General features: G+C 38.3%; 1 protein-coding gene across 1 annotated transcript in view; it reads right to left on the bottom strand.

Moving 5' to 3' along the window:
* Positions 1-9,454, bottom strand: part of CRACR2A (calcium release activated channel regulator 2A) — a 37,300-nt gene extending 27,846 nt beyond the window's left edge. The window contains 7 exon segments of the mRNA XM_030479595.1: positions 89-235; positions 1,218-1,304; positions 1,306-1,378; positions 4,667-4,696; positions 4,699-4,726; positions 4,728-4,775; positions 9,314-9,454. Coding sequence (XP_030335455.1) covers positions 89-235; positions 1,218-1,304; positions 1,306-1,378; positions 4,667-4,696; positions 4,699-4,726; positions 4,728-4,775; positions 9,314-9,454 — 554 coding nt within the window.
* Positions 9,455-14,198: the final 4,744 nt, after the last annotated feature.

Raw genomic sequence — 14,198 nt, 5'->3', positions numbered from 1 at the left:
AATAATACCTTGTTTATTTCAAGGGTTCAAATAGCAGGTAAGATAGTTGCAAAACTACACAAAAAGTCCAACAAAGAGAAGTACTAACTTTTTTAGAGCGCATTCCAACTTTTTCTTTTCATTATCAGCTTCTTGGAGCTGAGAAAAAATTCTGACCAGGAACTCTTCAAAACTGGAAAGTAAACAAGGTTCACCTTTTCTCAGCTGCAACCAAAGTTGTTTCACATCATTCTCACTGGAAACAGATCATACAGGATTCATTAAGAGAGAACATTTCTCAGGCTTCAATGAATGTTCACATCATCCTAGGAGGATGGAGGTTTCAGGGCATCACTAGTCAGAACACAAAGCTTATTAAAAACACGGGCTACTTTGCAGTAACAGATTTTAAAAAAATGAGGTGGGTGGGAAATTATGTAAATAGCATTTATTCTAAAAAATGCATCAAAACTCTTGTCATAATGAAAACCTTCCAGGATGACTGCCAATCAACTCTTTCCTGTTTCAGGCAGTTGGGTGAAAAGAAGCACTGGTAAGCATTTCTATTTCACAGTAAGGATTACTGATGTATTTTTTTAAACATTCTTACTATCTGTCCAGATTCTCTCCCACTTTTGTCCCATGCTTTTTTGCTCTAGACATTCATTGTGGTTGACTAGTGAATGTCGGGCCAACACACAAGAAGCTCTTAGAGCTATTTTTAGTGTTCTGTGTTTCAGAGTGAGTCATCCTGGTCCTGGAAGAGGTAGTGTTATCACAGCAGTCACAAAATGCAATTATGCATCAAGGGGAGAAAAAGCAGAAAAAGGTGAGAAAACATTCTTTCTTATGGCTAACTGGTGCAGTTCAAACACAGCCTTTGCCAAAAAAAACCAGTCACCATGCATTGTTTGATTGAAAATCAGTGACATCTGTGGATTACATGCTGGTAATTATCCACATTCAAAACCCATGGTACATCAGTGGATTAATAGCGTAGCTTTTATATGGCATAAACACACATTTCGTATGCATGGAGTACAGTAGCTTTGCTCTTGGAAATTTTGGTTGAAAGGTGTTCTATAGTTTCTGACAACCAAGAAAATTAATTTTTAAGGAATCACTGTGTTACTGAGCAGCCTTTGTTCTCATCATTTACCTTGGAGTCTATTAAAATCAAATCCAGAGCTGAATCATAAAAGGTCATACAATCTATTACTATTGCTGGGAAGACTCACTCATCAAAAACCTTCTTAGCTCCAAGTCGATCCATCAGATTTGAGAACTGGAATTCTTCATCCTCATCATCACTCACGGTCTCTTTGTGGGCAGACTGTTTCACCTTCCGACTGCTGCATCATCTCATTATTCAAAGCAATCTGCTCCATAAGAAACTGGCCTGAGAATTAGGAATCATACACATTAGCATTTTCAGAACTTCTGATAATAAACAATGTCATTTAAGAGCAAAATACTAAAGATCGTATTTTACAATAAGTATAATTTGTGAGGGAAAAGCCTACATCTGTTTATAAGAAAAGGGATTATAGTGAAACAACAAAAGGATGAAGCATGGCAAGAGGATTTCTGAGTTCTATGCCTGACTTTCTCCCCAGTTTAATGTCTAACCTTCAATAACTTACACAACTCAACATTCACAAAAATACTGAAAAACTACAGTCCTCCATAAACAAAAGACATAAATTGCAGCAACAAGCACTTTATAAAGGTCGTGGCCTTATTTCTTGATATGCTTAAGTAGAAGTGAGGAATCTAAAATAATCACAGCTCTGGTACTGATAAAATGTACCTTCTATTTTAATATTCCTTTTACTGCATGACCAAAGGCACACCTCAAATTCCCATATAAACTTCATATAGAAAGCTTCATTTTATTAACACTTATTTCCCTCCATGTGACTCACATGCATTTTAAGTCTAGAGCAGTTTCTTCAATCTATTTTGGATATTTCTATTAATAACAAAAAGACTGGATCATGGAGATATGGTAGGATGAATGGAACATTGCAATGGAAGGATACAGGCTCTTTAGGAAGGACAAGAAAAGAAGACAAGGAAGAGGAATTGTTCTTTATGTGCGCAAGCAGCTGGAATGCATGGAGCTCTGTGTGGGGATAGAAGAGGAGCTGACAGAAAACTTCTATGTTAGGATTAAAGAGAGGACAGGCAAAGGGGAATAGGAAGAACACCTGACCAGGAAGAACAAGCGGATGAGTCTTCAACAGACTGATAGGAACAGCCTCACGTTTGCAGGCCCTGGTCCTCATGCAGGACTTCAACCACCCTGATATTTTTTGGATGGACAATGCAACAGGACATAAGCAAACCAAGATGTTCTTGGAGTGTACTGATGGTAACTTCCTCCTGAGGAGAGGTGTTCTGCTGGACTTTATACCCACCAACGAGGAGGGTCTTGCTGACGATATGAAAGCCTTGGCTGCAGTGACCACGAGATGGCGAAGTTCAGAATCTGGCAGGCAGGTAGGGAGTGAAAAGCAAGCTCATAACCCTGGACGTCAGGAGAGCAGACTTTGGCCTCTTCACGTATCTGCTTGGAAAAGTCCCTTGGGGTAAGGCCCTAGAGAGAAGAGGAGCCCAAGAATGCTGGTTAATGTTAAAGGATCACCTCCTCCAAGCTCAACAGAGCTCCATCCTGCTGCTATTTCTGTGCTGCTGTACTGGACAAACTGGAAATCCAGTATGAACTTGAGTCAAAGGGACTGTGACCTGTGGATGAGTCCACATGGGAGCAGGACACCCTGAAGCATCTGTGGCCATGGATAAGTCCAAATCAGGTACATCTCAAAGCATCTGCATCTGTAGCTGTGCTTATGTCTGTGGCACTTATAGTCCTGAGAGACTTTCATGGCAGTCTCAGCAAGTTTTCACTAGCCATGATGTTACCTTGTGTTTGCTCTCATAAGTGTTGAGAACACTATAGAAAAATTAATTATAAGAAATAACTATGGACTAACAAATGAGTTGATTCAGTTTCAATTAAACATGAGGCTAAGCAAGAATAGATATTACCGAAGTCAACTGGCCTGAAGAGTTCAAGTAAATTAACAAACAGGTGAAGCTTGTGTAGGAATGAACGGGATTCTCCCATACTAATTGGTGCAGTACAAGTTTTATTCAGACACTACTCTGCTTTCTCCACTCTCTAGTTTTCTAAAGCAGCCTTTATCCAGTAAGCTTCTGTTTCTACTAGGAACACCAACATCATCACCTAGCCAAATGCTTGACTACCTAGTCTGGATCCCTAGCCAATACATGTCAATCCTGTGTAGCAGGTTAAAATGAAGCATGCTTTACAATGTCTAGCCTTATGTTTTATGAGAATCCTATACTCAGGTGTTAAAGGCAGGTACTGTTGAAGGCAGTACGTTGTGTGTGGCAGTTTGTGTAGGCTAATGTGTCCATGTCCTTTGCATGTCTGTGTGTGTGCATATGTGGGATACATGTTTAACTTCACTACCTGTTGAACCTGCAAACAAGAAAGCAGTGACCACATCCATCTGGGTCTCTGGACTGGGCTCCAGCAGCTGGGCAGGAGGAATCACCAGGCTCTGGAGCTGCTGGAGATGGCAGCCGTTTACATCTTCCCTTGACAGAAAACTTCGGTATTGCAGGGACTAACTTCTAAAAATAGTCTTCATTTAACTAAGAAATATGTAAAACTTCCTTATGAAAAGTAAAGCAGTAATACATTGTTTCATTTTTAAATAATGACAATTTGCAGGTTAAAGCACATTCTTTATTAAGATACTTGATCTAGCTCTAACATGGGAGAGGTGGGACATGAAAGAATTAACTTTTCAAATAATTGATGATTTGCAAACAAAAATGAAGGTCCTGTTTGCTGGGCCTATACATAGTATTTAAATAGAAATTTAATGTTACAATTCACACATCTAAGAGACTCAGTTTTCTGGAGAAAATGCTTAAAACTGATGCTTATAGTTAGCAGAGATAAAATTTAAGTACAAAATTGATTCTGCACAAAAACCTAACAGTCTCACTAACTAACATTGCCATATTTTCTGGAGCCTCACAGCTGAGGAGAAAACAACCCTTTCACAAACACAGAGAACATGACAGTAAGAGTGCTATTGCAAAGTAGGCAGTTGCAAAGAACTTAACAGCTCCCATAATGCAGTAATAATAATTGCCTCGTCCTGTTTTGTTTTGAAATAAAGTAACATCACTTGAAGAATTAATTTGTTGTAGAAAGCATTCCCACAGTTGTAACAACAGTGGTATCAACACATTTTCAACACTGTCTTACATTAATCCTAATTATCTCTCAGGACTTATGATGCGATATAAAATAAAATGCAAGATCCCCCTACCCGGAAATTTTTCAAAATTTGTTCCTAGATCTACTCCATGGCTTAAAACAGATTTAATTCAGATGGTTACACTATACGTCTCAAATTGTGCCATGGCTTGCCATCTTACACATGCGAGAGAGACCCCAGAGCCTTTTATTCACATAATTTGACCACTTCTTCATCTGCTACATATATCTACTATATCTAGGGAATAGTCTGGGTCACTGTGTGCATTGTTAAGTGTACTATTAAGGTAAAATGATACATTATTGATGTGGAGAGTATAGAGTATGAATAAAGCTCTATACAGGAGGCATGCTTTCAAAACTCACTGAATCCTGTGGTGAATTCCTTCGGGGTGAGCCATTGCCATCAGCATCCAACGTAACAAAAAACTTTTTCAAGCTCTTCCAGGCTAAGAGGTAACTCACAATGCAGTCTCTAGGATGACAAAACATGCAGCAGCTTAACCCAGTACTATAGGATGAGAGGAAGACTAGATACTGCAGAACATGCATAATACAAAAGGATAAGTCCTTTTGTTTCCCAGAGTACAAATTCAAATACACCACAGAGTAAAACAACACCAACTGAGCAAGATTTGCTTTTGTGCAATGATTTTTTTTTGCAAAGCTCCAGGCTTGGGGAAGAGTGGCTGGAAAACTAATAAGTGGAAAAGGATCTGGGGGTGCTGACTGATGGTCAGCTGAACATGAGCCAGCAGTGTGCCCAGGCAGCCAAGAAGGCCAACAGCATCCTGGCCTGCTATCAGAAATAATATGGCCAGCAGGAATAGGGAAGTGATTCCCCTGTACTCGGCACTGGTGAGGCTGCACCTCAAAAACTGTGTTCACTTCTGAGACCCTTACTACATGAGAGACATTGAGGTGCTGGAGCAGGTCGAGAGAAGGGCAACAAAGCTGGTGAAGGGTCTGGAGCACAAGCGTTATGAGGAACAGCTGAGGGAACTGGGGTTGTTTAGTCTGGAGAAGAAAAGGTTCAGAGGAGACCTTATCACTCTCTTCAACTACCTGATGGGAGGATGGAGAGAAGGTGGTTGGTCTCTTCTCTCCAGTAACAAGCAATAGGACAAGAGGTAACAGCCTCAAGCTGCACCAGGGGAGGTTTAGACTGGGTATTAGGAAAAATTTCTTCATTGAAAGGGTAGTCAGGCATTGGAACAGGCTGCCTGGGGAAGTGGTGGAATTGCCATCCCTGGAAGTGTTTTGAAACCCATATAGATAAGGACCTTAGTGATATGGTTAATGGTGGACTTGGCAGTCCTGGGCGAATGGTTTGGTTTGATGATCCTAAAGGTCTTTTCTAACCTAGTTGCCTCTATGATTCTATGACTTCACTATTTGCCTTTTTGCATCCTTTACAACAGAGCAGTGAGAACAATCTCCTTGTAACACAGATTCTAACCACACAGGGAAGAGGTAGACCTTTAGGTGGAGTCTCAGCATCCTGGTCATGAGGTCAAGCAAGAGACTCTCGCAACAAGAATATTAAAGAGGGTATACTGTCCTAATTCAAGCTGCTTTAAAATATGTAAGTAAATAAATAAAAGCTAAGAAAGCTGCATGTTCCAAGGCAAACCTTGGACAGGAGCAAACCTGCTGCTCCTGTAACAAGTTAAATGTAGTTCATGACTGCCTACATCTGAAATTCATCATGCTTACACCAAAAAAGGCAAAACTTCATGAAACCAGCTCCACAAAATCACTTATTTTTTCCTGAGAATCTAAAAACAGGCATAAAAGAACATCCCACCCTACCCCCTCCCACCCCCATTTTCTTTAAATCTGGCCCTAGTTGTTTTACTACAATTCTTTTAACAGTACAGACAGATTCCCAGAAATATGGAAACTGGAGTGGCAAACAACTACAATAGCAAGAACTTCCACTGGGAGACAAGTACTAGGAAGAGTAAAACCTTTCTTCAGCTTGGGAAGCAATATAAATACACACTGGTGAAGTCCTCTGCTTTATTAGCTAATATTTTAATACTTCCCCTGAATGCCTACGGTATATACAACATATTAAAATTGCAAACATAGGTTGATACAGTTAATCAGAACAAAAGTGTTCATCTGTTCTGCTGTGGGAATGGATTTAGGACCAAAGAAAGTTTATGCTGCGATCCAAGAACAATAGGAACCACTATTCAATGTACCAAGCCATATATAGCCAAGGTAAAAATTGGCAGAGTGCATTAACCAGAACTTCCCTGGCTGCAACAAAGGGTTTAGGGCATACATTATAAACCTATATGAGTTGAATGGAGGAGCAGTAAAAGGAATTCCAAGGTAATCTTGAGAAGGGAAAGCAACAGAGCTTTTAAAGCACAGAACTATCTGGAATAGTCCCAAAGGGATTTCTGAGCAGGATTGTGCATTGCTACCTACTTCAAAAAAAAAACCCTAAGAGAACTTGATCTGTATTCAGTCTAAATAAGTTGCTTCATTAGCGATACACCTGACTGACTTACTATTAGTTTCTCACTTAAACACACCCATCTTCCCAAAGCTTTAGATTTTAATCTCTTGGATCTAAAAACTTTTAAAAAATCACTTCTCTTTTAAAATTCTTACATGCTACAAGGTACTGATGAGGGAGGAGGTGTTTTCAGGCAAATTACTCTTTCTACACTAATTAAAACAGAAACTGTATTCCTTCTTCCAGATCTCTGGGACCTGAGAAGGAATGCTTCTTAAGAGCTGGCTGACCTCTTCTAACCATGTCATAAACACAGACCCAGCTGCTATTCCAGTACAACTGCTTGTGGGTCTTGCTGCAAATCTGACTGATAAATACATGCTTCTGCAGCTACAGCCAGAGTGCTCTAGTTCAGGGTTCAAATTCAGAACTGAATTATACTAATTTAACAGTAGAAAACACCATAATTTTTTACATTTTCTTGAAAAAATATGAAAATGGGAGATTTTTAAGAATGTGCAAACATTTTGCCCCATTAAATTCCCTGTGGATAATTTAAGGACTTTGGTGAACTGTGGCCATGCTTACCACTGTTAATAAGTCAATGTTTTCCCAACCTCTTGTTTTTATTCTTCAAGAATTTGAGTTTGTTTGTTTGGGGTTTATTTTTAGGAAAACAAAATGATATCGTTGGTCTCATAGGTGTGTTTTTGTTTATTTGTTCATTTTGGCCTTACTGTAAAAACACATAGATATTTCCAATATAAGTCTCTTAAAAATTAAAAAGAAATAAAATATATCCAAAGATACTACTGCAGCTTAAATACAAATTATCTACATTGCCACACAGTGTGCTTTATGCTTTCATGACTTCTATTTTAACTTATCTGAAAATACCAAGCTTTTACTCTGCTAAATAAAAAGAGGTCAAATAGCTAAGAGCAAGATCTGAACCCAATTCTGCTATAATCATTAAAACATTTTGCAACACTCATCCTCATTATTCTTGATAACCTCAAAGCCCAAAGTGCAAAGATGTGGTTTCAAGTCTCTGGTAGAATTTGCTTTCTTGCAATTTCAGAAAACCTCTTGTTTGTTTGAAGGTTGAACACATTTGATATTTTGAAATAGAATAAAAAGTTCCAAACAACCAGTGTTAACATAATCTCAAAATAAACAGCATGGTATAATCAGGGAAGAGTAAATTTCTAATATAATTACTATATTAGAGACACATCAGAAAACAATGCAAAATCTGTTCCACTGAACTTAATTGGCTTTTTAGATACTCAGCACTGTCTGTTGAAATACCTCCTATCACATGACTAAAGATTAAAAAGCATAATGTGAACATATTGGATTTGAAGCAATGCTTCATTAATGTTAAGTAGCACTAAACCAACAAACAGCAGGATGCAAAAGTGATCAACACTTTGTACCTTTTATGGAAAAAGCTGATTTACTTTGTTGATTTATGTTTTTGCTATAGGAAGTGAACATCATGAAAAGTGCAATGAAAATCAACTATACTGATTTCAAACTCAGGTTCGCAATACAGGGATTTTAATTCTAATTCTAGTCATTCTAATCAAGCATAACGAATAACTAATAGTATATGTCTAATGTACAATTGCTCAGTATAAAACATAATCATTTTCATACAACCATAGAATGGTTTGGGGTGGAAGGGACCTTAAAGATCATCTAGTTCCAACCCCCCCTAGGCAAGGACACCTTCCACTAGACCAGGTTGCTCAAAGCCCCATCCAACCTGGCCTTGAACACTGTCAGGTATGGAATTTATTTTGCTACCACATCTCTATTTTATCCAGAAGTACTGAAGTAGAAATGGATTAACACAATGAAATTATGCTTTGCATGTCAAGCATGAGCATATTCTTGTTTTCTGCCACATACTGGTTCAAATCATCTTATAATTTCTGCAATAAGCACCCAATCCCATTTTCAAAAGATTTATTATATAGTTGCTTTTCTATCAACATTTTCAGCAACTCTAATTTTAGCTCTCAGACAATTTAAGAACAACTTTGTAAGATTATTGTGAACACTGAATAATGTTAAAATAACATTCTTCTATATTTCCTACATATACATATATTTGATAAAGCTGAGAGTCTGGTTTGCACATTGTCTAGCAGGTGAAACCAAAGTGAAAGACTTTATTTACACAATTTAGCTGAAAAAAACAGAAGGATGAATTTTGTGAACTGAACACATTCATGATGCTGTGGCAAATCTCGAAGTAATAAATTTACTGGAGTTTCAACTTTTTCATTGAGAATGGAATTAAGTTCCTGGGGCATTTTTTTAAAATTTCGATCACTTTGATTTTCCACTTTTTTGTTGCTTTGACTGTGGAAACAAGGGCAAGCATTATGTAAAACTTCAAAGAGATTGTATTAAATGCTACATATCAGGAGGGTGTTACAATTTTCAACTCTAAATTAACTAGTCTCAACTAAATAAAAGCATTAGGAGCTTCTCTTATTCTGCATTTCACATAGCCAGTTCTGTTTTACCTGCATGTCTCAACAAGTGATGAAGCCTTTGCCTTCCAGATCACAAATCTGAAAGAACTCATGTGCTTTTCCCAACACAGTTAGTCCTGGGTCTTGTCCTGGTGGCACAGGACTGGCATGGTCTCCTTGTATTCTGTTCATGGTCACAATCTCAACACAGGAATATTTTGGGATGCTGCTATCCCACTTACTGATTTGAATTCAAATTCTGATTTGAAACCTGTGCATGGAAGGTAAGGAAAATAGCAAATCATATCCTCTTAATGATGCTTTCCAAAATCTCTTAGCAACCATCTCTTTATTTAGGCACTAAAGCTTAGAAGAAGAAAAAGCTTTTTGAAAATGCCTACCCTTGATGGACTGCACTAAAAATGCTGCAAATGGGATGATGAATGAGAAGGGGAAAGTCTGGGGGAAGAAGACAAAATGAGCTCTGAAAACAAATTGAAAGCAAAATCAGCCTGTTTAACAAGAAATGTAGATAATCAATTACCATGAAGAAGAAAACACAAGAAACACAGGCAAATAAAAAAGTGTTTTTAAGGCACTACAAGTATCCAACTGGTACCCTTTTGACTCTGGTCATCTTAACACCACATATCATAATTTGCGTCAAGTGCTTTGGCATATAGTTCATATGATAGCTATAGAATGGAGGGTAACTGATGTCTGATGGAATCTAATAGATCATAGTGTTTCAATCAATTAAGTAAAATTAAGAGAAAGAGAATAGATTATGGAATTCTGAAACATTTACTTAGATTCATCCTTCTTATTTAGCACTCTGACTTTCCCCTGTGAAGAAGAATTAATTGCTAGTGAACTTGGTGGCAAGACTTCATAAGTTAATCACATTCTAAACAGTCTCTGTGAAAATTTGTATTATAATCCCTGCATGAAAATATTTTTATATATTCATTTTGTCTATAATTTGATCTTAAATTCATTCTGGGAGGTCAGATGTAAATAGCTTCCTTTCTCCATAGTGGCACAACTGTACAACACACAGTATCAATACAAAAGGAGCAGGGTTTTCCAAAAGCCTATGGACTCAAAAACACTATTGACTAATTACAGGTTGTCATGCCTCACCTGATGTTTGTAAGACTCCTTGTATGACCTTAACTCATTATCATGTGGGTAAACCAAATAGAGGAACAGTCTATTTCACTGAAGTACTGTGTATTTGTGGCAGGCTAACATCTGTATGGTTACGAGGGCTCAGATGACATGCAACAACTTGGCTTTATATCTGCATCTTGAATTTATATTTCTGTTCTTCTAAGTAGGTCTACCTAAAGTAGCCACAAATTTGTCTGATGAGCAAATCACCCACCCCTTCTGAAACCACCTGGCAAAAATCTGCAAACATACCTAAATTTTCCTCTCTCTCCTTTCCTTTCTGTTGCAACTCTGATCATCCCACGACTGTTGTTCAAACACTCTCCAAAGCTGAAATATTTTTGGCTTAATGACCAAACAGCTGTAAAAATCCCTCCTAAAGAAGAGTTACAAGCAGCAGAAGAAAAAACACTGGCTACACCCAATACCATCCCACTCTAGGAAAATCCTCAGAATGGGTCTTACTCAGTTTTATCCATAGCAGTCAGGGGTGCTTTATAAACCCCGAAATCAGCTATTCGACCCGAGCCGTTGCCTCCCCGCCTGCACACAGGATGCAGCACTGGATATTGCTCACTGCCGCGGCGGGTGAGCCCTCTGCTGGGGATCTCCACGCTCTGCACCCCAAAAGGCACCGATGCCTGCCGGAGCACCCGTGCCGGCCGCCAAGGCGGCCCTGGAAAATTAACACGGCTAGGAAAAGCTGTCACAGGTAATATGTCAGAGGTCAGACATAACAAGGCGCATTTGGCTACTACAGCTGCCCGAGCAGCTATACTCTTTCTCTTAGGAGGAAAATTGCTAGCTCAGAAAGCCTGACCAACCATCAGTAGCTGGGAAGGTATATGAAGGAAAAGATCACTCCATAACTGCCCTGTTTCTTAACCCCTTTCCTGACGTTTCCAACATTAGACAGTCCAAAACCAGTATATGAGCCAGCTGAGTCTTTGCTCTGACTCTATATAGCCACCCACAAATGGATCAGGTGGAAATGCCAGTGCAAGCCACCTTTAGACAACAGTGGTATAAGACAGACTGGATGAAATTCTCCTTTCATACTGCTTTTACACACCTCAATTTCACTTACATCAATATAGCTCATTGTTGACTGATACCAGTGTATGAGGTAATAAAAATCAGGCCATCAGTTTCAACTTTGCAGTGACACTGACTTAAAAACAGGTTTAAAAATACCAAAAACAGTGGGACAAGTGCAGCCTAAAGATGGTCTTGATAAGGTTTGACCCAGACTCAAAGCATATTGGATGTATTTAGGTTTTTTTCTTTTTCATATCTCAACAATTTCTCAAAAGGCCACAACTGCAGGAACAGGCCAAGGTAATCATGACAGTAAGTGGTGCTAGTGCCTGTGGTTTCTGCACAGTTGATTCCTTAAGGAAAAAAAAAAAAAAAAAAAATGCTGTGCAAGTAGTAGGCAGTCAACTGCATGCGAAAGAATAGAAATATGAAAACAGATTAAAAATAGTGGAACAAAAAGGCACTATATACAGTTTGATAAAGTTGTTTACATTTAGCAAACGGTGCAGATGATACAATTCAGAAAATGTCACTAGGATTTCTAAATACTTCCATGGTACAAAACGAAATTATGTGCATCACAGCAGCCTCACCTTATTATACATTGCCCCAACTTTTATACACATAAAAAATGCCTGCTACACAGCAAGTGTCTTGAATAAAGCAGAAAATTAAATGAGAGCATACACTAAAATTCTTAATCCTTATGGCAGCTTCCAAAGCTGGTACACTTCATCATAATTCCTAGAGTGTCCTGATACTTGGCGCATGCTGGTAATAGCATGAAAGATTAAAACTGCAATTTGCTCTACATTACTGGATCAGCAATGTAATTACTCTAAGGCCAGTTTTAAATAACACAGGTAGTTCCATTCACTGATCCATCTCCTTTAGAAATCAAATGGCTTACAAAGTCAAAAGAATAGTATATTCTGTTAAGACCTTTAATTTTCATTCTTTTAGCTACCAATGAATACTTCACTATGCAAAATAGGTCATATCATGATCTGATGTAAACAAGCATAGCTCCAAATAATACTGAACAAGGATGTGGGGTTTCTGAGGTTTTTACAGATGTTTAAACCTTTTTCTGAGGTTTATACAGATCATGAGGTATATTTGGACTGGTCTGCAAAAGGCAGGTCTTTGTTAGTATTTCAAATGACATTTTCACTATGACTTTCCAGTCCGGTGTACTGTATATCACCAAACACTAGATGTACAGAACACTGCTGATCCACATATTTTAGAAGTCATGACTTGTGACAACCCCATTCTTCCCAACTGTGATAGTTAAAAACTTACAGGTTTTACCTGCATTCATGTCTCTGAGTTTCTAGGTTTCAGTAAGATATTTTTGTAGCACCTGTCTGTAGCTACAAACTTTCTGCAGCACACTTCAAAACAGGAATCATTAGCAGAAAAAATGTAGTAAACTTACTTAATACTGAAATCACCACGGATTATACAAATTACTCTTATGAGAGATAACATTTATGTTTTACAAACACTGGAAAACAAAAATTTAGAGTGTGTTCTTTTGCTACAAGAAATATATTTTCCTACAAGCAAATAATCCTTGTTAAAGTAACCTGCAGCTGTTCTGTAGTATGCCTGACACATGAAAAGGACCTCTTCAGAACTTAGTGTCAGAGTTAGCTATCTTTTAGTATTATGCTGAAACACTTCTAAAGCTGTTAAAATATACCACTATAATTATTTTAAGTTGGCGCAAGTCTGCTAAAAAAGTCATTCTGTTCCCTATTACTGTGCCCTGTCAAGTGGTTTATCTAGTTAGTGTTTATCTAGTTAGACAGCGAACTGTGTTGTAGAATCCTTTCAATTTAATCTAGAAAGTTATATTTTATTTATCTCAACTGAGGCCAAGTGGCCCATCAAGGAAACACATCAAAGAGAAATCAAGAATCAAAAAAAGAGCTGTTGGAGAGGGTCCAGAGACCACAAAAATGATCAGAGAGATGAAGCACCTCTCCTATGAGGAAATGTTGAGAGAGCTGAGGTTGTTCAGCCTGGAGAAGACTGAGGGGAGACCTTATCGTGGTCAAATATTGGCACAGGTTGCCCAGAGAGGTGGTGGATGCACCATCCCTGGAGACATTCAAGGCCAGGCTGGATGTGGTTCTTGGCAACATGATTAATTGCACATGTCCCTGCCCATTGAAGGGAGCTGGACTAGATGAACTTTGAAGGTCCCTTCCCACCCAAACTATTCTATGATTTTATGATTCTGTGATAGTGGGACTGCTAAGACCAAAGAGAGCACAATAACCATTCTCAAATACATTTTGCTAGATACAGGTTTGCATACTCCCTGTGCACATAATGCAATACACAAGAACACTCTTGTGTTGTAACATGGCAGACAAGCTAGACACGGAAAACCACCCGATGATAAAGAAAGTAGAGCACTGTACCACTGACTGCAAAGGTAGTGCATATGACAGAACAGAACAAACACAAATCTGAGAATAATGGTGTAATTAATATTTCCTTGAGAAATATTAACAGATTAGTGGACCACAAAGTTACTTTTAGCCATTTGAAAAAGATTTTAATGACAATTCAAGGTTAAAAATTCAGGTCAAACACTTAAAACAACTAAAAGAGATACAAAGTTGTAAGCCCCCCAAAATCCGTATTTTTTTTCTTCTACTATGACTAAGACCTTTTAAGCTCTCATGGGAGCATTATAAAGCCTGATCTA

This window comes from Strigops habroptila, chromosome 3, assembly GCF_004027225.2.
Source record: "Strigops habroptila isolate Jane chromosome 3, bStrHab1.2.pri, whole genome shotgun sequence".
NCBI lineage: Eukaryota > Metazoa > Chordata > Aves > Psittaciformes > Psittacidae > Strigops > Strigops habroptila.
The sequence above is the reverse complement of the archived record's forward strand: the minus strand, read 5'-3'. Positions and strand labels throughout refer to the sequence as shown.